At 41.7% G+C, this 25,831-nt stretch overlaps 1 protein-coding gene across 8 annotated transcripts in view; it reads left to right on the top strand.

Annotated features, from left to right (window-relative positions):
• Window positions 1-25,831, top strand: part of gpsm1b (G protein signaling modulator 1b) — a 222,873-nt gene that overhangs the window by 58,312 nt on the left and 138,730 nt on the right. Inside the window, exons 1-2 of one of the 8 annotated variants that reach the window (XM_043720506.1) lie at window positions 20,050-20,067; window positions 20,181-20,275. The exons of 6 other annotated variants lie outside the window; for them this stretch is intronic. In XM_043720506.1, coding sequence (XP_043576441.1) covers window positions 20,065-20,067; window positions 20,181-20,275 — 98 coding nt within the window. In that variant the 5' untranslated portion in view covers window positions 20,050-20,064. Of the gene's footprint in view, window positions 1-5,917; window positions 6,376-20,049; window positions 20,068-20,180; window positions 20,276-25,831 lie in introns of those variants that run through there. One more of the 8 variants, XM_043720505.1, reaches the window with a different exon arrangement.

Below are 25,831 nucleotides of genomic sequence, written 5' to 3' on the forward strand. Positions count from 1 at the left end.
GTTTTGGATTCAAGTCCAACTCTAGGACCTGAGCACAAAAATCAAGGTTGCATTACTGAGTGACAGGGTTGCACTGTCAAAGAATCCAACTTTTAGTTAAGAAGTTAAGCTGAGTCCCCATCCACCTTTATTAACGTGAACGTAAAAGAAACCAAGGCCACTACTTTTTAAGAAGAACACAGGCTCCATCCCTTAAATCCTGGCCAACATTTCTTGCCTTTTCCCCATAACCCTGGATTCCTTCTTTGGTCAACAATCTGTGTATCTCAGCCTTAAATATACTCAGCCTCGACAGTCTCAGCTGAAAAATAATTCCACGTGCTTAAATGGATGGCCCCTCAATTCTGAGATGATGGTTTCTGATCTAGACTCTGTGACAAGGGGAAACGACCTCTCCTTGTCAATCCTGCCAAGCCCCTATGGTGATTGTGATGGTGCTCATCATTGAGCTGATCCTGAAAGGCTTGATATAAATGTAATTTGCTGCTTTTCCTCTCTTTCTCAATCCCATTCATTAGTATTCTTGCTCTACTATCAGTGTTATGCTCTCGGGCATATTCTGCATGTACTTCTGTATAGTACCATTCTGAATCTTGATCAATCCCAAACTAGGTATTTTTGGAATGTAGCTATTGTTGTACTGTAGGAAATGAAGTCTCCAGTTCGCATAAAGTGAACTCTGTCAAAGTATGATGATGACCGAAGCTGCTTTTGTGATAACGATTGAGGGATGAATATTGATCTGGACACTGAGGTGAACTCTGCTCCTGTTCCAAATACTGTCTGTGGAAACTTTTACATCAAGGGTGTACAGGACCTTGGTTACAGTCAAAAAAATGAGGTGCTGGAAAAAGCAAAGTAGGTCAGGCAGCATCCATTGGTTAGGCCACCTTTGAAATGCAGCCTTCAGTTCTGGTCTCCCTGCTGTAGGAAATATGTTGTTAAACTTGAAAGGGTTCAGAAAAGATTTATAAGGATGGTGCCAGGATTGGAGCGTTTGAGATATAGGGAGAGGCTGAAAAGGCTGGGATTGTTTTCCCTGGAGCGTCAGAGGCCGAGAAGTGACTCTATAGAGGTTTATAAAATCATGAGGGGCATGGGTAGGGTAAATAACCAAGGTCTTTTCCCTGCGATGGGGGAGTGCAGAACGAGAGAGCATAGGTTTAGGATGAAGGGAAAAGATTTAAGAGGGACCTGAAGGGTGGCAACATTTTCACACAGAGGGTGGTCCATGTATGAAATGAGCTGTCAGAGAGGTGACCTTTATAGACGTTTACAAAATTATAAGGGGCATGGATAGGATAAATAGGCAAAGTCTTTTCCCTGGAGTCGGGGAGTCCAGAACGAGATGGCATAGGTTTAGCGTGAGAGGGGAAAGATATAAAAGAGACCTAAGGGGCAACTTTTTCATGCAGAGGGTGGTACGTATATGGAATGAGCTGCCAGAGGATGTGGTGGAGGCTGGTACAATTGCATCATCTAAGAGGCATTTGGATGGGTATATGAATAGGAAGGGTTTGGAGGGATATGGGCCGGGTGCTGGCAGGTGGGACTAGATTGGGTTGGGATATCTGGTCGGCATGGATGGGTTGGACCGAAGGGTCTGTTTCCATGCTGTACATCTCTATGACTGTATGACTCTAAGTGTGAAGCCTGGTAGAATTACAACATTTAAAAGGCATCTGGATGGGTATATGAATAGGAAGGGTTTAGATGGATGTGGGTCAAATACTGTGAAGTGGGACGAGAATAATTTAGGATATCTGGTCAGCATGGACGAGTTGGACCAATGGGTCTGTTTCTGTGCTGTACATCTCTAGGACTTTGAGAGCACGTGGGATCTGAGTATACTGTCTGATCTCACAGGTGTTGGTCCTCTTCCTTTTATTTTCCCTGAATTGTGACTGCACGTGCAGAGACACCTTGGAGGATAAACTTCCGAACAGGCCAAAAGCTGATCTGTGAAACCAGCCAAAGAAGGCATTTCTGTCCGACTGAAACTCCCTCCTCATTAGCCACCTCATAGGGGATAGTGACTGGACCCCACTCCATAAGTAGCGAGGGCATGTTGCATTTTATTTCACTGAAAGAAAATTTAGTTCACAAAAGCTTAGATTTTTATTCATGGAAAAGCTTTGAGCAGCCAATTTGAAATCAAGTCTTGTTGTCAGACACAGCCTGAGCAAAGGAAGTTAATTGTTCTATTTGTTGTTGCAGATGCTGTGTTTATTCCCTGTCAGCATAATGCTTTTGGATATTTGGTTGTTTATGGCCAAAATATAAACCAGGAGCCAGATAGAAAAATAGAGCATGAACTTGTAGTAGGTATCTTTATTGCATTTGGGCTTTGCTGCATCAAATGAACAATTTACCTTCCTATGTCACCGTCAACACAGGTGGTAACACAAAGGTGGCTTCACAACAACAATTATCAAAAAAAAAATTGACACCAAATCACAGAAGATATCAGGTGACCAAAAAGCTTGATCAGAGAGCTAGGCTTCAATGAGTGTCTTTAAGGAGGAGAGAAAGGAAATCTAAACCTTGGGGTCTAGGCACTTGAAGGTATGATTGTCAACATGGAGTGACGGCAATTGTGGTTTGCAAAGAGAGACAGCAGTCTCTGAAGTTTGTAGGCTGGAGCAGGTTGTGGAAGTGAAGAAGGGCAAAGCTGAAAAACAAAACTGGTCACTGGACTCAACATTAACTCTGTTTTCTCCCTCAACAGATGCTGCCGGACCTGCTGAGTTTCTCCCGCAATTTATGTTTTGGTGTGTTTCAGATCTCCAGCATGTGCAGTTCTTTGTTTTATTATATAAAGTTGCACTTTTTATCTTCATGTAATTGAATAATGACTTTTGCACTAGTTTTGGATTGCTGATTTGCGAGCTGTCAGGTTGGAGATATAGTGACATAAAAAGGCTGGCAGTGGTTAACACCTTTTTGAGGCCCTGTGTGCATAGATGGCAACCCTAATGGGCTCATTATGTTCTCTCATGCAAAACGTGCAGTACCTTTGATCTGTGCACAGCAGTGAAGGCAGGAGCATTCGCTAAGATGTCATGGAAGGCACGTGTTTGCACAGTTGAAGGTTGGAGTTTAACCACTTGATTTGATTGTCATTAGTAGCAATTGATGTGGAACTAATCTTCTTTTTGTTTAATGTGAGCAGACTGCTGTTCCTGACACTTAATGCTGAAATTCTTCATTAGTTATTCACCTGATACTACTGTACGGGGAGGAACTTGATGGACTGACAGAAGAATAAACAACAACATGCCTTGAGCTGAATAATCATCATCAATGCTATATTATTCTCCAAAGGCATTTTTTTTTTGGAATTACGTCTCTGATGACCAAACATTGATAATTGCTGGGAGTGAAATGATTGAGAAGGAGAATCGAAGAAAATTTTAGTTTTAAACCACTTCAGTCTTGTGTATGAAGCCAATGCAGTTTTCGTATAAAGTATTGAACCGTGGACTCGAGCTTTGTGTTTTTTTTAAAAAGCAGAAAAATCAAAATAGACTTGATTAGAAATGACAATAGAAAAATTAAAACAGTGAGAAACAAAATAATTGGTTAGTTTGGCAGTGAAACTTGGTGCTGCCAGGAGTATTTGATGCAAATAATTAAGATATAGAGCGGCTAATGGATACTTTCATTTGTGAGTGGCTCAGTGGTTCGCACTGCTGCCTCACAGCACCAGGAACCCGGGTTTGATTCCACCCTCAGATGATTGTGCAAACTCCACAGAGTTGTTCTCCCTCTGTCTGCGTGGGGTTCCTCTGGGCGCTCAGGTCTCCTCTCACGGTCCAAAAATGTGTCGGTTAGGTGGATTAGCCACAGGAAATGCAGCATTACAGGGATTGGATGGGATGCTATTTGGAGAGTCAGTATGGACTTGGCTGAATAGCCTGTTTCCACACTGTAAGGATTCTGTTAATTCTGTGATATATTTAAGAGGAAACTAACTGTTTGCCACAGGCTGAAAGGAATTGAAGTGGGGCTTGATAAAGAAACATGAGCATGAACTGAAGACCATGTATCTGTGCTGAAGATATGCCATAAGAACTGATGTGAGAAGAAACTTAGAATTGAAGTTTGTGGCCGGAGATGGTTCATAGAATCCCTACAGTGTAGAAGCAGGCCATTCGACCCGTTTCAGAGTCCTACATTGATCCTTCAAACAGCATCCTACCCAGACCAACCCCACCCCAGTAACGCTGCACTTCTCATGGCTAACCTACCTAGCCTGACATCCTTGGACATTATGGGCAATTTAGCATGGCCAGTCCACCTAACCTGCACATCTTTGGACTGTGGGAGGAAACCGGAGCACCCGGAGAAAACCCACGCAGACACTGGGAGAATGTGCAAATACCACACAGTCACGCAAGGGTGGAATCGAACACCGGTCCCTGGTGTGAAACAGCAAGTGCTAACCACTGAGACACCATGCCACCCGGTTGTGGCTTTCAACTTAACTACTTTCCACTTTGCTTCCTGGTGAAGATGAAAACTTCAACAGAGAAACCAGAAACATACAGTTGCTCCCAAGGCAAAGCAACAACTATGATCTCTCTTTCTTTCTATTTTTCTTTTAGCTACTCATCCAAATGAGTCTTCACTGAAATAATGCCAGATTATAGTGAGGTCTGTTGCTAAGCTGATAGAATCAGCTCCTCATTGTTGCTATGTCAATGACGTTTACTTAACATGTTCTTTGAATCACTTTTTTGAACATTTTTCAGGGCTGTGATTTCAAGTTCTTCTTTCCTAACATCCTGTTCTCTTTCAATACACATATACATCTGAGAGAGAAAGGAATAGATGATTATCACAGGTTTGGATGAGGAAAGATGGAATTAATACTTCACCGGGACTTAAACACAGCATGGATTGGTTGGGCTAAATGGCCTGTTTCCATGTGGGTAATCTAAATTTTGTGTTACAACTCCTGGTTTTCATTTTAAATCGTTAATTGACTTCTAATTTTATCTTGAACATTCAGATGAATTATTCTGCTGACCCAATACATCAAAATGGTCCATTATTTAAGATGTCTCTTTCCACCCATCCCATGTCATCTGAAGGAGGCAAATGTTGGGGGTGGAGTGGAAGATGGGAATAGCATCAATAGGAGATGCAGTTACTTAAAATTGCTGTCTCATTCCTTCATATCAAAAGTCAAAAGAATCCCTGCTCTGTCTATATGTTATCAATAAAATAATTCATGATGCCATTCAGAGAGGATGGTGTGTTGCCTATAAGCCACTATGCAAGACCAATGACTGAGCGGTGGAATTCAGTGGAAGGATTGATGGATTTGATACTTCCATTTCAAGACCTACAGATGTGTGGAATTTCACATGAATCATCCATTCCCCACCATCAATTGCGTCCTCCCCCTCCTCCAACGCCCATCCTGAGCCAGCCACCAATCTCTTTCATGTGTATACTATGCAACATGCAACAGCATGCTGACAATTCCAAAGAGATGGTTTGTGTTACACTTGGGCTTGTGTGTGAGCATGCAAACTAGGCGCAGGAGTAGGCCACTCGGCTCTTTGAGCCTGCTCCACCATTCGATAAGATCAGGGCTGATCTCATTGTAACCTTAAATCCATATTCCCATCCAGCTTGATAACCTTTCAATCACTTGCTTCACAACAATCTATCCAGCCCTGCTTTAAAAACATTCAAAGATTCTGCCTCCTCTATCTTTCTTGGAACACTCTTCCCTCTAAGGCTTTATAACATTTCTTCAGTATAGTTTTTCTTGGCCTAATCTTGTTGCTGCAAGCAGATGCTGAGCTGGTAATCCGAGGGTTAAAGGACACAAAGCTGATGCTGGCACTTTGCTGAATTATAGGGGATTTCTTTGGTAGCATTATTGAACAATGACAGCTGTCATTCGAACATCACTGCATTCGGCGAGTGTATTCTCCCTCTCATTTGAGCATCTTGGTCAGCAGTGGTGTGTCTGCATGGGGAAACCATTCCAGGGGATTGCCTGTTTGCTGTGGAGGTGAGATAGCTCGGACAGCAGCAATTCAAATGTCAAACGTTTTGTGAATATTAAATTGGTTTTGTGCTCCATCGTCACCTGGTGGTCACTGAATTGAGAGACAGCGGCATGTATATCTGTTGAGTTTGTGCACTCCGGGTCTTGTTCTGATGCTGTCCAGAAGGAGTTGGTTCTGCTGCAATGCCAACATTACGGTATAAGACTCAGCCTTTGGGGTTCAACATGGCAGAGATGGCTGTTTGCAGACTTGTCCACCCTGGAGCAAGGCCTCGCTCTGTTCTTCTGCCAGTCAGTCTGGAGCTGTGGTTCTACGTCCAAAAGATTAAAAACATGCGAAAGAAAAGGTAACATTGCACAATTTTTTCCAATTTAAAAAAACATTCAAGTTAATATCTATCTGTATGTACAAGCAATAGATAGTTGTAATTTCAACCTGAACTTTATAGTGATGAATATCCATGGAATGGGTAAAGTTTGCATGGGTTAACTCATTAGTTATGATTTTTACAATCTGATGCTGAGTGCTGCCAGAATTATTTGGATTTGAGTTAACTTCCCTCATTGTTTTCTTCCTTCTCTGCCCCTCCCACCCGTCCATGAGCATGTGTGCGCTGCTGAGAAATCTAGATAGGGTCCGATTTCTGTCATGTACGTAACATTCAGTTTGGAAAGAGCTGGAAGGGCAATTAGATGGTACGTTCACATTGAGAAGTTTGTAATTGCTGGGTCAGGGCAGCCTGAAGGAGTTCAACCCTGTTTTTATTTGATTACCCAACATATCTAATAAGTGAACCCGCGATAATTTATCCGGAGAGCACAATTGCGGCCCAGTCTGTCAACTGTAGCACTGCATAGGCTCTTGCTGATGTTTATTTGTTCAATTTTCCACTCAATTAAGTGGAAAATCCAAACTGGCATACCCAAGTGTGGTCCTGAGAGAGTGCTATGCTTTCAGAGGTGCTCTCTTTCGGATGATGCATTGAACTGAGGGCCTGTCCATGTTGGGAATACAGGCAATTTCTCCCTGCTATCCAAGTCAACCCAAAACCCATTTACATTGCCAAGTGCAGGAACTTAATGAGTGTGAAGTAACTGCTACATTTCTGCAGTGTATTCATTTCAAATAAATGCTTAGTTTGCAATTAACTCTTCGGGTTATCCTGAAGTCATTTGAAGGTACAGTGTTTTCCTTTTCATGAAAATGTATAATCTGAAATTATGCTTGAAGTAAGTACCATTGCAACATTTAATGTACCTGTCTAAAATTCCCAAACCTGTGGTTGCAGCTAAGGTATGACAGACTTAAATGGGACACCATCTCTTGTCATAGGTGGTTGCTGTGTGTTAGCTCATTCAAACTTGAAATGACTTACTGTGGATTAGGTCTAACCAGAAGAATTTTGTGAGCAGCATTTAGAAATGGTGCCAGTCACTGACGCTCACTATCTTTTGGCAAGGACCTCACCGTTGCCACCATGTTGCCTTTGGGTTCCTTCACGCTCAAAGCGATCTCAGACGGACTCTGATATCTGCCTTTCTGTTGGAACGACAAGTATTTTGTTGAATCAAGAGCTTGAAATTTATTGCTTTGCAGCAAATATTTACAGATTGTATGAATATGACCTAAATTATTGCAGAGACTTTTAGGAGCAAATAGCTCCAGGTCTGTCTCCTACAAGCCTCTTCCTCACCTGGACCAAGTCCCCATGACATTATAATGGGTGGTGCTCACTGCAGGTAAGCAAATGTTAACCCTTTTAGACCCGTGTTACAGCTGGGGTAACCTGCAGCCCAAATAGCTTCAGGATCTTTGACATTTCTGTTATTGATCACCATGTGGCATTATTTGCAGGAGCTGATTGTGAAGATGTACTGATAAGTAGCACTCTGAAACATAGATACAAGGTACCGTGTTTGATCACAGGAAATAGGCAGATATGAAGGTCAGAAATTTGAGTTCAGTATTCTCCCATAGACTGTTGTGCTTTTTCTCTTCCCAGTTTCTTTTTGCAATTACAGGACATCACTGGCTAGACCAGGATTTATCACCCCACCTTAATTGGTGGTTAGTTGCAGCCTGAAACTGCTGTAGGCAATGTGGTGAATACCAAAGTGCTATTGGTGATTGAATGCAGGGTTTTGAATGAACAGGAATATTGTTTCAAGTCAGGATGATGTGTAGCCTGGAGGGGAACTTGCGGGTGATGTCTCTTCCATTTATCTGGTGCAGTTCAGCTTCTGTTCAGTGGTAACCCTCCAGGGTGTTGACAGTGTAAGATTCTGCAATGATAATGCAATTGAATGGAGAAGGTTTAGATTGGCTCATTGGAACATGTCATTGCCTGGCACTTGTTTGGCATATACATTACTGGCTACTTTTCAGCCCAAGCCTGAATATTATTGCGGTCATGTTTTATTTGCAATTTGCAATGGACTGCTTCAGCTTCTGAGGAGTTGCAAGTGGTGCTGAATGTTGTTCAACAGTTAGTAATTACCCTCACTTCTGACCTTATGGAGGAAAGGTCATTAAGGCAGCTGAAGGTGTTTGGGTCTATGTTATGGACTAGGCCAGACCACTCAAAACATTCTTAAGCAGGCAGCCCAGACCACAACTTTGCAATTTGTTTTGGTGAGTGTACAGTGAAAATTAACCAGAGTAAGTAGAGGAGGTTGACTCCCAAGTTTAAAACAGACAAAAAATCTATTTGCAAAATTACACAATGAAGCACAGACACCAGAATAAAGAGCCCCTACAGAACTCAGTCTTATCCAGACTAGACTTAAGTATGCTATTCAGAATATACACAACAGTCCCATAAGCACCCCCCCCCACTTTTAAACACAGTGCAAAAAAGGGTCATATGCTTACAGGTTGAAGTTAGAAGGGCAGAAGAGAGATTTTCCACACAGCTCAATGTTGAACTCCCAACCAGTTCTGGACTGACTAAACTGCTCAGCCAGAGAGTTGACCATTATCCTTTCATTCTCCGGATCACTTCTAAAACATGACCACTTTGGCCTGAAGTCTCATCTGTTTACATATAAACAAAAGGCCTCTCAAAATCCTTTTCATCTCTGTACCAAACCAGTCTGATCAGACTCTGGCCTAGTTCATTACCCCTCTGAACAAAAATCAAAGACAGAGTATCCTTGAGCCAAGGAACAGCTGTTAGAAAATAAAAGGACTAGCTTTGTGACACCTAGGACAATTTCCTGAGGAAGTTTTACAGAGATGACATTTTGCTGAGATGACTGACCTCCAACACTCTTAGCCATCTTCCTTTGTGCAAGGGTATGACTCTAACTAGTGGAGAGTTTTCCCCCTTCTTCCCATTCACATCAGCTTCTTGCAATGCTCTCAGTTATTCCACTATTGTTGGAGGAAGTGTTTGTTGTCCAGTAATGGTTTACATGCACGTACATAGATGGGGAAAGTAAGGAGCAGATGAAAGAGAGAACACCGAAAGATCTGTGACAGGGTGTAAGATGCGATATACAAACTGACAAGTGGTGGTGATAATTTAGGGCAAAAGGCAATCTGTTAGTTTACATCGGCCTGTACAAAGGAGTCGAAATCCAGAGGAGAAATGAGGATTTCTGCCCAAACATCAAGGCAGGATTTGACCAAGTATTGCATCAAGGAGCTCAGGGCATGTAGGGAAACAAAAGATAAGTTTGGAGCAGATATAAATGTTGAAAGCTAAGTTACTGAGCATGAGCACATGCCTCCCAGAAACAGTGGTTACTGTCAGATCTTAATGAACTCTGTGTTCCATACAGAAGTTTGCAAAATGTTTGCTCAAATTAGAGGGCATGGGTTTAGGGTGAGAGGGGAAAGATATAAAAGAGACCTAAGGGGCAACTTTTTCACACAGAGGGTGGTACGTATATGGAATGAGCTGCCAGAGGATGTGGTGGAGGCTGGTACAATTGCAACATTTAAGAGGCATTTGGATGGGTATATGAATAGGAAGGGTTTGGAGGGATATGGGCCACGTGCTGGCAGGTGGGACTAGATTGGGTTGGGTTAACTGGTCAGCATGGACAGGTTGGACCGAAGGGTCTGTTTCCATGCTGTACATCTCTCTGACTCTGAGTGAGTTTATCCTGGAAAATCAGGAGGTCAAGGGCAAAGAGGAGTGGAAGTGGATTGGAGAACTAAATTACCAAATGATACATTTGCACCTGGAGGGCAAGTACCCGGCCAAGTGATCGCTCGATCTGTCAGTCCAGCAAGCAGAAGAATGTAGCTTGAACAGCAAACACCATGTGCCAAAGCCTCCTACCCGGTTGAGTTTATAGCCCTTTATGTTTGAACCTTAGTTCTGCAATAGGTATCTGCCAACCACCAGCATCTTCCAAGTACAACTTCAGGATTCATTTACACTTCCGTTGGTTTTATTGCTGAGTCTTTGCATGATGATGTGCTCTTTAACTTTGTGCAATTGAGCAACTTTTTTTTGTCATTGCAATTTGTTTGCAGCCAACTTTCATTCATTCACATACGACTTTATTCTTAGTGCATTTCCGACAGGGTCCTGAAGCATTTGTGCAATAAAACTTTTCAACTTCTTCATCTGACATGTAAGGCAACTCTCTTAAATGTTGAAAATAGTTTTAGGGCTATAATTAACTCTTTGGAACTAAAATGCACACTTCCATATTTTTATAGCTAAAATATTTTTGAGCATGTGATGCTATAATCTTCAAAAGTTGTGTTTTTGGCCTCTGTCCAGTTGCTAATTACTTCCTTCTTGAGCCTGGAGTTCAGTGTGTGCTTTTATCATGAGACTTTTACAGGACAAGTTGCCCTATGACATGAAACGAGAAGAACGGTCTACTCCAAACCAAGAATGGAGACTGAAAATTTAACTGAGACTGTTTTGCGAAATGAGTAACCCCTCTGGCTCGTCAATAGTCAGCCTTCGGTGAGGCTAGTGACTAGTGGTGGTAATAACTCGTTTTCAATCTGGAATCCCACCATGGCAGGTGGTGGAATTTGAGTTCAATAAAAATCTGGAATTCAGAGTCTAATGATGACCATTTTTGATTTGTCAGAAAAAAGCCATTGGATTCACTAAAGTCCTTTAGAAAAAGAAATCTGAGGTCCTTATTTAGTGTGGCCTGTGTGTGACTGCAGACGGATAGCAATGTGGTTGACTCTTAACTGCCTGCTGGGCAATTAGGGATGGGCAATAAATGCCGGCCCAGCCAACAATGCCTACATAGAACATAGAACAATACAGCACAGAACAGGCCCTTCGGCCCACGATGTTGTGCCGAACATTTGTCCTAGCTTAAGCACCCATCCATGTACCTATCCAATTGCCGCTTAAAGGTCACCAAAGATTCTGACTCTACCACTCCCACAGGCAGCGCATTCCATGCCTCCACCACTCTCTGGGTAAAGAACCCACCCCTGACATCTCCCCTATACCTTCCACTCTTCATCTTTGCACCCTCTCCAAAGCTTCCACATCTTTCCTAAAGTGAGGCGACCAGAACTGCACACAGTATTCCAAATGTGGCCTAACCAAAGTCCTGTACAGTTGCAACATCACTTCACGATTCTTGAATTCAATCCCTCTGCTAATGAACGCTAATACATCATAGGCCTTCTTACAAGCTCTATCCACCTGTGTGGCAACTTTCAAAGACCTATGAACATAGACCCCAAGATCCCTCTGTTCCTCCACCTCACTAAGAACCCTACCGTTAACCCTGTATTCCGCATTCTTATTTGTCTTTCCAAAATGGACAACCTCACACTTGGCAGGGTTGAAATCCATCTGCCACTCCTCAGCCCAGCTCTGCATCATATCCAAGTCCCTTTGCAGCCGACAACAGCCCTCCTCACTATCCACAACTCCACCAATCTTCGTATCATCTGCAAATGTTGTTAATGAGTGAATGATAAGCTATTAAAAAGAAGCAAACCAATCAAATAACTTTTATATTCATGATTTTCCAACCCTGGGCTCAAAATACTATAATGTCATAGAGTCAGAGAATCATACATCACAGAAAGAGACCCTTTGGTTGAACCAGTCCATACCAACCATAGTCCCAAACTAGACTAGTCCCATGTGCCTGCACTTAGCCCATATCACTCCAAATCTTTCTTATTCATGTACTCATAGAAACAGAGAAGATAGGCGCAAGAGGAGGCCATTCGTCCCTTCAAGCCTGCTTCACCATTCATCACAATCATGGCTGATCATCCAACTCAATAACCTAATCCTACTTTCTCCCCAGAACCTTTGATCCCATTTGCCCCATGTGCTATATCTAGCCACCTCTTGAATACATTCAAAGTTTTAGCATTAACTACTTCCTGTGGTAATGAATCCCACAGGCTCACTGCACTTTGGATGAAGAAATGTCTCTTCAACTCCCTCCTGAATGGTCCACCCTGAATCCTCAGATTGTGACCTCTGGTTCAGGACGCACCCACCATTGGGAACATCCTCCCTGCATCTACCCTGTCTAGTCCTGTTGGAATGTAATAAGTCTCTCTGAGCCCCCCCCCCCCCACCACCACCATTCATCTGAACTCCAGTGAAAACAATCCTAACCTCCTCAATCTCTCCTCATATGTCAGTCCCGCCATCCCCGGAATCAGCCTGGTGAACCTTCGCTGCACTCCCTCAGGAGCAAGAGCATCCTTCCTCAGAAAAGGAGATCAAAACTGCACACAATATTCTTGGTGTGGCCTTACCAAGGCCCTGTGCAACTGTAACAACGCATCCATGCTCCTATATATCCAAATGTCTTTTAAACACTGTAACTATGCACATCCATCACTTCCTCTGGAAGTTCATTCCACACTCGAACCACTCTGTGTAAAAAAAAAACAGTTGCCCCTCATGTCCTTTTTAAATATTTCTCCACTCACCTTAAAAATATGCCCCCTAGTCTTGAAATCTCCAATCCCAGGGAAAAGACACCTGCCATTCACCTTATCTATAATCCCTCAGATTTCAGAAGCCTATATAAGGTCACCCTCACCCTTCTACGGACCAGTGGAAAAAGTTCCAGCCTCCCCTGTAGCTCACACCTTTCATTCCTGGCAACATCCTGGTATGTCTTTTCTGGACTCTTATCAGCTTGATATTATCCTTCCTACAGCAGGCTAATGGGAGTGCACACAGTACTTCAGAAGAGGCCTCACTAACATCCTGGAGAAAGTGAGGACTGCAGATGCTGGGGATCAGAGTCAAGAGTGTGATGCTAGAAAATCACAACAGGTCAAGCAGCATCTGAGGAGCAAGGGAATCAACATTTCGGGCATAAGCCCTTTATCAGGATTCTCCTGCTCCTTGGATGCTGCCTGACCTGCTGTGCTTTTCTAGCACTACACACTCACCAAAATCCTGTACAACCTCAACATGATATTCCAACTCCTGTACTCAAAGGTCTGAGTAATGAAGGCAAGATGCCAAATGTCTCTCTACATGTGATGCAAATTTCAAAGAATTATGTACTTGAATCCCTTGTCTCTCTGTTGTGTGCACTAGCCACATTTAATTGTCTAAGTCCTGCCCTTGTTTGTTTTGTCAAAATGCAATATTTTGCATTTATTTAAATTAAACTCCACTTGCCACTCCTCAGCTCATTGACCCAATCAATCAAGATCTCTTTGTAATCTTAGATAACCTTCACTGTTCACTAAACCACCAAGTTTGGTGTCATCCACAAATTTACCAATTGTGTCTTCTATATTCTCATTGAAATCAATTATATAAATGACAAACAAAAGCAGTCCCAGCACTGGTCCCTGTGAGACACCACTGATAACAGGTCTCAACCACCACCACCCTCTGTCTCCTATCATCGAACCAATTTTTTATCCAATTAGCAAGCTCAGAAGATCTAATTTTACTAATAAGTCTACCATGCGGAAACTTGTCAAAGACTTTACTAAAGTCCAAATAAACAACATCTACCACTCTGCCTCATCAATCTTTTTGGTTACTACCTCAACAAACTCAATCAGGTTTGTGAGACATGACTTACCTTGCACGAAACCATGCTGACTGTCCCTAATCATTCCTTGTCTCCCCAAATACATATAAATCCCATCTTTCAGAATCCCCTCCAATAACTCAAGCTACGCCGAAGTCAGACTCGCAGGTCTGTAGTTCCCAGGCTTCTCTTTACATCCCTTTATAAACAAATTTTTTAATGCAAAATCATTTAAGCAGCACATTTTTCAAGTAATGTTTCCCAGTAAAACACATCTTTGGCTCCTGATGTAGGGGACAGATGTGCAATTAAACGTTGAATCTTTAACAAATTTGGGATGTCCCAAAGCATTTTCCAGCCCAAAACAAAAACCTTTCTTAAAGTTTTTAGTCCTGATTTGAAATGTGGCTAGCCAACTTTTGCACAATAAGCTTGCACTAAGAACAATGAGAATGTGAACAGATAATTTGTTTCACCTCCATAATGGTGGTTCAAAATATTGCCAAAGAACGTTCCACATCCATCTGAGATGATCGTCAAGCCCTCAGTTTACTGTCCCTTTTGAAAGATGATATTTGGTGAAGATTTGTAGATCAGGTTGAGGTTCTGGATGTAAGTTAGCTCACTGAGCTGTAAGGTTCGTTTTCAGACATTTCATCACCATACTAGGTAACATCATCAATAAGCCTCTGGTGAAGCGCTTGTGTTATGTCCCACTGATGATATCTTTAACAGTGCAGTATTCCTTTTGTTTTGGCTGGATTGCAGCCCAGATTCTGTATCTTGAAAATGGGACTTGAATAAATTTCCAACTCAAAGTAAGTGTGCCGCCACTCTGGACAGCACCTTTTATAATTTTTGGCTAAAAGATGGTGCTAAGTTTGATCATTTTCAACAGTAATATTACCAATGTCTTCAGTTCTCAAAATTGCCATAATCTGTGCGTTCTGGATTAGTGGTTCTGGAAGAGCACAGCAGTTCAGGCAGCATCCAAGGAGCAGCGAAATCGACGTTTCGGGCAAAAGCCCTTCATCGAAGATGAGGCGTTCTTCCTCCAGGCGTCTGGTGGTGAGGGACCGGCGGTGAAGGAGACCCAGGACCTCCGTGTCCTCGGCAGAGTGGGAGGGGGAGTTGAAATGTTGGGCCACGGGGCGGTGTAGTTGATTGGTGCGGGTGTCCCGGAGATGTTTCTAAAGCGCTCTGCTAGGTGGCGCCCAGTCTCCCCAATGTAGAGAAGACCGCATCGGGAGCAACGAGTACAATAAATGATATTAGTGGATGTATAGGTAAAACTTTGATGGATGTGGAAGGCTCCTTTAGAGGTGAGGGAGAAGGTGTGGGCGCAGGTTTTACAGTTCCTGCGCTGGCAGGGGAAAGTGCCAGGATGGGAGGTGCCCAGTTTCCCAGAGTAGTCCTTTAGTGGTACCAAGATTTCTGACTTTCTTTGCTCACACAGGAATTGGAACTGTTAAGTGTATTACTACTTGTTATTTTTACAATTTTATTGTAGTTTGAGATTCAAGCTGATCTCAAATGCCCATTTTTTTTCTCCTTTTGGAGAGTGTGTTTGGCTCAGAGATGTAGCAGTACTGATATGGAAACTCAGTGAAAATGCTAGAGTCTATTTTCAAAGGTTTAATAGCAGACCATTTGAAAAATAGGGCCAGGGTCGAACAGAGTTGGCATAGATTTATGAAATGGAAATTGTGCTCGATAGGTCTACTGGAATTCTTTGAGGACTGTACTGATGAGGGAGACCCTGTGGATGTGATTTCATTTGGATTTTCAGAAGGCTTTTGACAAAGTGCTGTGTAAAATATTAGTATGTAAAGTTGAAGTGCAGGGATTGGGGGTAATGTATTGAGAAGATTAGAAAATTGTTTAGCAGACAAACAAAAATAGGAATAAATTGATTTTTTTTTGAATGGCAGACAGTGAATAGTGGGATACTGGGAGGGATTGCTGAATGGAATGGGATTTTCTTGATAATTGATGATGGTTTCATGGTCATCATTAGACTCCTACTTTCAGATTGTTGAAAATCGAATTCAAATTCCAGCATCCACCATGTTGGGCTAGATCATCTAGGTCATGGCCATCATCTCCCTCTTACTTTTTTGGACAAGAAACATGCATATGCTCAACATTTTAAAACATCCAGACCAGTGGTTTTATCCTGATAATTGTGTGATAACTTAATTTAATACATTTGCTTTTTAATTTGTATGGATCTGATTATATACTACTTCATCTAATGTCATGTTTACCTCCGTCTTCCGGATAAACTCTGCAGAAGAATAATTGCTCAATACTTCTGCTAATCTCCTGAACATTAGTTGTTTAACCCTTGATGGCTGTAATGCCATTCAGCCTTCCTTACTCTTATATTGATGAGAGATGACCAGGATTTAACAATGATGACCTCTTCACTGCCATCTCTTTTGTATTTCCTTGGAGTTGAGCTTCTCTTGTGTCTGAAGATGATGCATGTTTCTAGGTGAGTGACTGATCAATAATGAATGAATGTGGCTCGGGCAAAAGTGTGAGACATACATCAAGCTGATATTTGTTGTGCAAATATCCTAACCTGTGTCATGACCACTGTTCATTGTCCATGGTGATGAATGTCTAAACTATTATTTTTCTCAACATTATTGTGTCGGATTTTCTAATGTTCGCATTTTGTTTCAGTAATTGCTGCAATCTAAGTAAAATCAGAATAAAAATACATAGTTGAAATTCAGTGCATTTTGATTTAAAAAAGATTCAACCATTTAAATGAGGTGACAACTTTAAGAGTTAAAGAGTAGTTGCAGGAGAGGGAAAGCACAACGTGAATAGTTAAAGATGTGGCACCTTCAGTTGTATTAAATTGTAGTTGCTCTGCCCCAGAGTATTTCAGACTAGGGTTGTAGGATAGTTCTTCCACTTGTGCACACTCACATTCTGGCATTCTGTATTTAAAAATACAGGGTGAGTAAAAACTGTGGTTGCAAATGTTGGTTTATTTTAAAATTGCAGTGGGCACGGTTTGTTTCACTGCTGTTTCAGCCCCAGCAACAGCACAGATTGAAAAGGAAGCATTGTTCCAGTCTCTCCATTTAATGTGATTCAGATGGCATAAAATGAATGTTGTCTGACGTTTGTGTTTGATTATTGGGCAGCCTAGGGTATTGCTGTGAAACTTGACATCTTGAGTATTTTTTTGAATTGTGTAAAGCAAACTCCATTGGATTTACAGGTATATGAAATATTCGGTAAGTAGCACCGCATCTGGACGGTTGCTATGGAAACTCATGATGGTTATGTGGTGTGTTTGCATGACGTTGGAAGCCTCTGGGTTTTATTTTGAGACGTTTTCAACCAGTGGTATCTACAAAGAGCAGCTTAAACTGCACAAACACACCACCGGGCCTGTGTGTAGCGACTGTGCATTTAGACGAGCTGTGAGTACCTACACCACTTTGCATACTTGTTTCACTCGGAACAGCTTCAGATATCTGTTTTAAAAGAGAAATGATTTTGTATGCAGTAAACAAGATTGAATATACTACCCAGAACAGTGAAGTTTTCATTTTTCACAAGTCTCAGCTATTTCTACAGCATTAAACATTATCTCTGTCTTGAATTGCAGCATTACCCTGCCCTCCCCCCCCCACGTTCCAAACCGCGTCCAACTCTGGCATTCAATGGATCTTTGTTTGTTCACTAGTTATGTTCATTCCCCTCAGTTCTGAGGGAGGGTCAATCAACCTGAAACATTCACTCTGATTTCTCTCCACATTTGCTGCCAGACCCGCTGAGCTTTTCCAACAATTTCTATTTTTATTTTCACTCCCCTGTTCTCTTATGCAAACTTTTTTTGAAATACATTTTGAAAATCATTTTTGAACCCGTTTTTCATTTTTTTGGCTTTTAAAAATCATTTTTAATTTGGCTCAAAACTATCTTTTTTGTTTCTTCCCCTTCAGTATTTAGCTCCTAATTTGGAATTGGGTCATTTAAGTTCTTTGTTTTTCTCAGTAACACTAAATTCAAATATTGCTGTCACTTGCACTTTTAAATTGAGTTTTCATTCTTGCGCAAGGAGCAAGTTTGAACATCAGGTGTATCTTGAGCAAGTGGCAGTTTCAGCAAAACCTTTAATGTCAGCCATATATTCCACATTCAGATAGGTGTGGGGAGCACAAGAAGGGTCATACAACTCAATGTTAACTCTGGGTTTTTCTCCACAAATGCTGTCAGACCTGCTGACTTTCTCCAGCAATTTATGTTTTTGTTTGTTTCAGATCTCCAGCATCTGCAGTTGTTTGTTTTACATTTACCACTTAGTCCTGACTGTATGAAATTAGTTTGTTGTGCCCTTCAGAACCAGGAGATTTAACCTGAGCATGAGAGCTCAGCTGTTTAAGGATTGATGACCAGCAATAGCCCCTTCACAGCAAGAGGTAGTGGGATTCCAGAAATCTTTTTCTGTCAGTCCCCCATATCCCAAAGATGCAAAACACTGTTGTGTTTCAGGAGGTGATTTGGGCGGGGTGAGATTCAAAGCTGAAATGAAAATTTTCTTTGGTCAGGCTATTAAGACTTATAGTATCAAAGCTGATAGATGCACTTAGGTCATACATAGCATGTACTTGAATGGCAAATTGTCTTCTTGTGTACGATCATTGAGTGGTTGTAGTTGGAGGCCATTCAGCCTGCCATGTGTGTGTGATGTCACATTGCACAGATGGCTCAGCTGTAGCCCTGCAATTTTTAAAATCTGGGCAATTACCCAATTCTTTTAGGAATCAACAATTCAGTCTGCCTCCAACCTGTACTTGGGTAGTGCATTTCTGATCTAATGTAATTGCTGTTATTTTTTTAAAATGAGAACATTTGTCTCACCATGCTGCCTTGGGTTCTTTTGTTAATGACCATCAAATTCTGTTGCTGTTTGTAATTGGTCTTCTCCACACTGCTGTATGCAGGTTCTTACTGTGTGCAGTGTACCATTCCCTCCAGAGTAATCGCCACAGGTAAAAATAATTTGTTACTTGTGCGGTACATTGGAACATCATGCAATGTTGTATAAATGCACTTTTTTCTTCAAGGAATCAGGAAGAAAAGAGAAACGCTTATGACAGATCTACCTTGTTTCAGGCAGGTTGACAATTTACGTTTCCCTGCTAATATGTAAAGTGCTGGCACTACAGTATTCACTTTCAATGTTTTTATTTGCTCATGCAAATGTTTGTCTTGATTTAAGATGTCCAACCATCCCAAAGATTAGGGCTGCATGTACAGTGGACCTGCAAAAATATCGGCAGAAGCTGAAAATAACATTGCACAACTCGAGTCTTCAAAATGTGCAGACTTCCCAAGGCACACACATTCGCAGTCTGTTCGTTCTGCTACTGGTTTTTGACATGCTGTTTTGGAGAAGAAAGTCATGGTGCAGAGATGAGTGGTGTTGTCCAGTTGCTGGGTTTTTCATGACCTCTGAGTGTCAGACAGCACTTTTCAGAAATCCCTTCATTGGCTGTAATGTTCTGAAGTCATTGATTTGTCGAAATGCAGCAGCCAATTTATGCATGGCAAGCTCTTAGAAACAGCAATCCAACAATGACCAGAGAGCCTGACGTCAATTGAGGCACAACTATTAACCAGGACACAGAAGAACGCCCCGCCCCCATGAATTTGTATAAAATAGTGCCATGTGGCATTTTAGGTTGCATTCTGTTTAGCATCTCACTTGACAGATGGTACCTCCTGCCAATGTAGCACTCCTCTGTAGTGAAATATGAATGTTGGTCTCGACACTTCTACTTGAGTATCTGGAGTGGGGTTTAAATTCAAAATTTGTGACTCTGAGGTAAGAGTCTTATCCAGTGACTCATGACTGGCACCAGGAGTTGATGATAACATACTAATTAGAATCAGACCAGTTCACTGACTCTGAAGTGTCCTTGTGCTGTAAAGGAGAGTACGAATATTCCTGGAATGTTTAATACTTTCATCTTTCTTCTTATATCCAGAAGTGCTCTTACAGACAACCGACTTCATTTCCCATCACCAAATCACCCATGGTATTTGTGTTCATCTATTAACCATCATCAACAATTTAATAGTTTAATTGATCTGTGTCTGAACTATATTCATCTGTTCACTGATCTGTGTTTGTTGTACTTGATTGCTCAAGGTCCAGCAAGGGATGAGAAAACTGACATTATTGAAGGACAATGTACTGTGTGGACCTAGGTTGAGAACGTGTCTAGAAATCCTGTCATTGCTGAGGTATTTTAAAAGTGTTTTAAATAAACATGTTTCATACCTAGAACTAGTGATAAACCAGATATAATCGTAAGTTGTCTGAAAATTTTATATAATAAGCAGATAAACTGAGCACAAGTCAAATTCAATTCATTTTTTTCCTCTGTGCTTAATGCGGCATGAGAGCTAAAATGACAGTCAATATTTACTGTCTTCGCTACACTGCCACTCGTTTTGGGATTAATTTGCCTTGCATTGTCAATACATACTGAAACTGTTTTTGCAATCTGATGAGGAAGAGAAATCGGCTGCCACGTTTAAACTCCCTCTCACTCGGTGACAGCTTTTTAAATTTCATTTCAGTGTACAACTTCAATTATAATATTTTCTTGAAAATGGAGTAGCCAATTACCATGGCTTCCTTGAGGATAAGAAAGGGGAATTTTATTACTGTCTAGCCTCAATTGAAAAGAAAATGGAAATGTGACATTAAACACAGGCAATAATTTTAAAGGGGAGAGTTTCCAGTAAAAGCAAGGAGAATAAAGCTTATATAGTTTAAAAAGTCATTTGAATTCAAGAGACCACTGTTGTAGCTTTGAAATACTTACAGACTCATAACCTTAGCAATGGAGTCTATAAATGCCTTTGAGGTCTTGGTAAATGATGGTTTTGCCACTTTGCTTTTTAACCAGGCAGTGTGTTCCGATGTAGAGAGAGAGGGAGTCTTCCAGTTATTGCCCACGAATCAATTTTACTTCTCTCTTCTCTTGTGTTCAAAACCAGCAATTGAGATACATTCAGTATATATTCTGGAGTCTAGCTCCAATGTCCTTCAAAGCTTGCTTGCTGGCAGGTGAGCTTATCATATCTCAGCATGTGAAATGATTATAAGTGTTTATTGAAATGAGTGATGCAAATTTCTTGATTCTGACTCAATTGCATGCTTTCTAAACCTTCTGACACAAATGGCAATATCAGTGCAATTTTGTATGTTCCACGTGGATGTGATAAAGCTCACCTCATTTAGTGGGCAGGTGACCAATGTGGCAATGCATCTTTATTTTCATAAAATATATTAGCCCATGGAAGGTTTTCCGTGTAACTGTCAGATAATGGAAATAAGACTTGGACAGTATTGAATGTGGACGAGCATAACATCATGCATAATGAGACATTGGCCAATCAGTTACACATAAAAATTTCCGTGAAAGCAAATTAACAGATCTAACTTGATTTCTTAAGTTTTTCTTTATATTTATGGCGGAGAATTTTATGACATGTCCAAAACGTATGACAGCTTTGACCAAACATTTGGTCGCCTGAATATTGCTTTTTGTGTTTCATGATGAAGATGGGAAAAATGTCTGGCTGTAACAAGCTGCTCCTTTTTTGAGGTATTTCAGGTGTTGGAGGTGATTTCTTCGAATTCCAGGAGCAGCAATCACTGTTTGATATGCTGTTGCATTGTTTTGGAACTTTGGAGGAAAAGAAAGTCAAAACAAAAGCACTTTTAAAAGGGAGAGGAACAGACAAAGGCAGCACATGGTGAGGTCAGTGCAGGAGAGAGGGAGAGGGAGCGGGAGAGAGAGAGAAAGAGAGAGAGAGAGAGAAACTCACACTGCTAACTGACACAGCAGTGAACCTGCACAGTTACTGCGTTTGCTGTTTGAATTCAAGTATCGCTGGACGTCGGAGTGCGTCTGGGAAAATTAACAAACAGTGAAATTTACAACTAATCTTGGAGGAACCTGTTTGGGACAGGTCACAGCACAGAAACAGATAAGTGAATATTTTTAAGTGTTGCCTTAGTGCAGTAGTGAATAGAGTGGGTTCTTTCTTGATTAAATGTTTTTATTGAGATATGGTGTAAGTTTAATAAAGGGACATAAGTATTAAGTTAGCCTGGAGCAGTGTTTTGTAAAAGAATAAGATAGTGCTATTTTCTGAAAGAAGCAAAAATAGCCTTCAGTACAGTGATATGTGCTTCTTGTCAGATATGGGAGTTTAGGGAGCATTGACTAGTTACTGAGGATTATGTTTGCAATAAATGCCGTTGTGAATCTATCAGATCAAACTGAACAGTTGGAGAGACAGAGGCAATGAGGAATTTACAAGAGCAAGAGGATGTGATGGATGGCAGTTATAGGAAAAGTTACAGATACACTCACATAGATGGGTTAATTCCAGGAAAGGTAAGAGCGGTAGGCAGGTACTACAGAAGTCTTCTGTGGCTATCCCCATTTCAAACAAGTATGCTGTTTTGGAAAATGTAGGGGGTGATGGATTCTAAGGGCAATGTAGCAAGAACAGCCAAGTTTCTGGTATCGAGACTGACTCTAATGTAATAAGGGGTACGTTGGGTTCCAAGAGATCAATTGTGTTAGGGGACTGTCTGGTCTGAGTCACAGAGAAATCTTTCTGTGGCCAGCAGCGAAAATTGGAATAGTGTCTTACCTCCCTGGTGCCAGGATCAAGGATGTCTTAGAGATGGTGCAGAATGTTCTCAAGGGCAAGAGGGACCAGCAGGAGGTCATTGTACACATTGGAACCAACGACATAGGAAGGGAAAAGGTTGAGATTCTGAAGGGAGATTACAGAGGGTAGGCAGGAACTTAAAAAGGAGATCCTTAAGACTATTAATATCTGGATTAGTCCTGGTGCTGTGAGCTAGTGAGGGTAGGAATAGGAGTATAGAGCAGATGAGTGCATGGCTGAAGAGCTGGTGTATGGGAGAAGGATTCACAGTTTTGGATCATTGGAATCTCTTTTGGAGTAGAAGCGACCTACACAAGAAGGACAAATTGCACTTGAATTGGAAGGGGACTAATATACTGGCAGGGAGATTTGCTAGAGCTGCCCAGAGGGATTTAAACTAGAAGGGGGAGGGGGGAGTGTGGGGGTTGGGACCCAGGGAGATAGTGAGGAAAGAGATCAATCTGAGACTAGTACAGTTGATAAAAGGAGTGAGTCAAACATGGCAGGCAGGGACAAAGCAGAAAAAAAGGTAGGACTGATAAATTAAACTGCATTTATTTCAATGCAAGAGGCCAAACAGGGAAGGCGAATGAACTCAGGGTATGGTTAGGAACATGGGACTGGGTATCATAGCAATTACAGCAATGTGGCTCGGGGATGGGCAGGACTGGCAGCTTAATGTTCCAGGATGCAAATGCTACAGGAAGGACAGAAAGGGAGGCAGGAGAGGAGGGGGAGTAGAGTTTTTGATAAGGGATAGCTGTACTGAGGATGGATATTCTCAGAAAGACATCCAGGGAAGTTATTTGGGTTGAACTGAGAAATAAGAAAGGGATGATAACCTTATTGGGATTGTGTTATAGACCCCCTTAATAGTCAGAGGGAAACTGAGAAACAGATTTGTAATAGATCTCAGTTATCTGTAAGAATAATAGGGTGGTTATGGTAGGGGATTTTAACTTTCCAAACATCGACTGGGACTGCCATAGTGTTAAGGGTTTAGATGGAGAGGAATTTGTTAAGTGTGTACAAGAACATTTTCTGATTCAATATGTGGATGTACCTACGAGAGAAGGTGCAAAACTTGACTTACTCTTGGGAAATAAGGCAGGGCAGGTGACTGAGGTGTAGTGGGGGACCACTTTGGGGCCGGTGATCATAATTCTATTAGATTTAAAATAGTGATGGAAAAGGATAGACCAGATCTACAAGCTGAAGTTCTAAACTGGAGGAAGGCTAATTTTGACAATATTAGGCATGAACTTTCAAAAGCTGATGGAGGCAGATGTTCGCAGGGAAAGGGATGGCTGGAAAATGGGAAGCTTTCATAAATGAGATAACAAGAATCCAGTGAAAGTATATTCCTGTCAGGGTGAAAGGGAAGGCTGGTAGGTATAAGGAATGCTGAATGACTAAAGAATTTGAGGGTTTGGTTAAGAAAAACAAGGAAGCATATGTCAGGTATAGACAGGATAGATTGAGTAAATCCAGAAGAGTATAAAGGCAGTAGGAGTATTTTTAAGAGGGACATCAGAAGGGCAAAATGGGGACATGAGGTAGCTTTGGAAAATAGGGTTAAGGAGAAAACAAATGGTTTTTGTCCCTTTTGCATTAAGGATAAAAGGGTAACTAGGGAGACAATAGGGCCCCTCAGAGATTAACAAGGTGGGGGAGATACTAAACGAGTATTTTGCATCAATGTTTACTGTGGAAAAGGACATGGAAGGTATAGAATGAAGGAAAATAGATGGTGACATCTTGAAAAATGTCCATATTACAGAGGAGAAAGTGCTACATGTCTTGAAATGCATAAAACCAGATAAATCCCCAGGACCGGATCAGGTGTACCCCAGAACTCTGTGTGGGAAATTAGGGAAGCGATTGCTGGACCCATGGCTGAGATAGTTGCATCATCGATAGTCACAGGTGAGGTGCCAGAAGACTAGAGGTTGACTAACATGGGGCCACTGTTTAAGAAGGATGGTAAGGGCAAGCCAGGGAACTATAGACCAGTGAGCCTGACGTAGGTGGTGGGCAAGTTGTTGGAGGGAATCCTGAAAAGCAAGGACTGATTCGGGATAGTCAACATGGCTTTCTGCATGGGAAATCATGTCTCACAAACTTGATTGAGTTTTTTGAAGAAGTAACAAAGAAGATTGATGAGGGCAGAGCAGTAGATGTGATCTATATGGACTTCAGTAGGGCGTTCAACAAGGTTCCCCATGGGAGACTGATTAGCAAGGTTGGATCTCGTGGAATACAGGGAGAACTAGCCATTTGGATACAAAACTGGCTCAAAGGTAGAAGATAGAGGGTGGTGGTGGAGGATTGTTTTTCAGATTGGAGGCCTGTGACCAGTGGAGTGCCACAAGGATCGGTGCTGGGTCCTCTACTTTTTGTCATTTATATAAATGATTTGGATGTGAGCATGAGAGGTCCAGTTAGTAAGTTTGCAGATGACACCAAAATTGGAGGTGTAGTGGACAGTGAAGAAGGTTACCTTAAGATTACAACAGGATCATGATCAGATGGGCCAATGGGCTGAGGAGTGGCGGGCGGAGTTTAATTTATATAAATGTGAGGTGCTGCATTTTGGGAAAGCAAATCTTAGCAGGACTTATATACTTAATAGTAAGGTCCTAGGGAGTGTTGCTGAACAAAGAGACCTTGGAGTGCAGGTTCATAGCTCCTTGAAAGTGGAGTCGCAGGTAGATAGGCTAATGAAAAAGGCATTTGGTATGCTTTCCTTTATTGGTCAGAGTATTGAGTACAGGAGTTGGGAGGTCATGTTGCAGCTGTACAGGACATTGGTTAGGCCATTGTTGGAATATTGCGTGCAATTCTGGTCTCCTTCCTATCAGAAAGAGAAACTTGAAAGAGTTCAGGAAAGATTTACAAGGATGTTGCCAGCGTTGGAGGATTTGAACTATAGAGAGAGGTTGAGTAGGCTGGGGCTGTTTTTCCTGGAGTGTCGGAGGCTGAGGGGTGACCTTCTCGAGGTTTGTAAAATCATGAGGGGCATAGATGGGATAAATAGACAAAGTCTTTTCTCTGAGGTGGGGGAGTCCAGAACTAGAGGGCATAGGTTATGGGTGAGAGGGG

This window comes from Chiloscyllium plagiosum, chromosome 30 (genome assembly GCF_004010195.1).
Source record: "Chiloscyllium plagiosum isolate BGI_BamShark_2017 chromosome 30, ASM401019v2, whole genome shotgun sequence".
NCBI lineage: Eukaryota > Metazoa > Chordata > Chondrichthyes > Orectolobiformes > Hemiscylliidae > Chiloscyllium > Chiloscyllium plagiosum.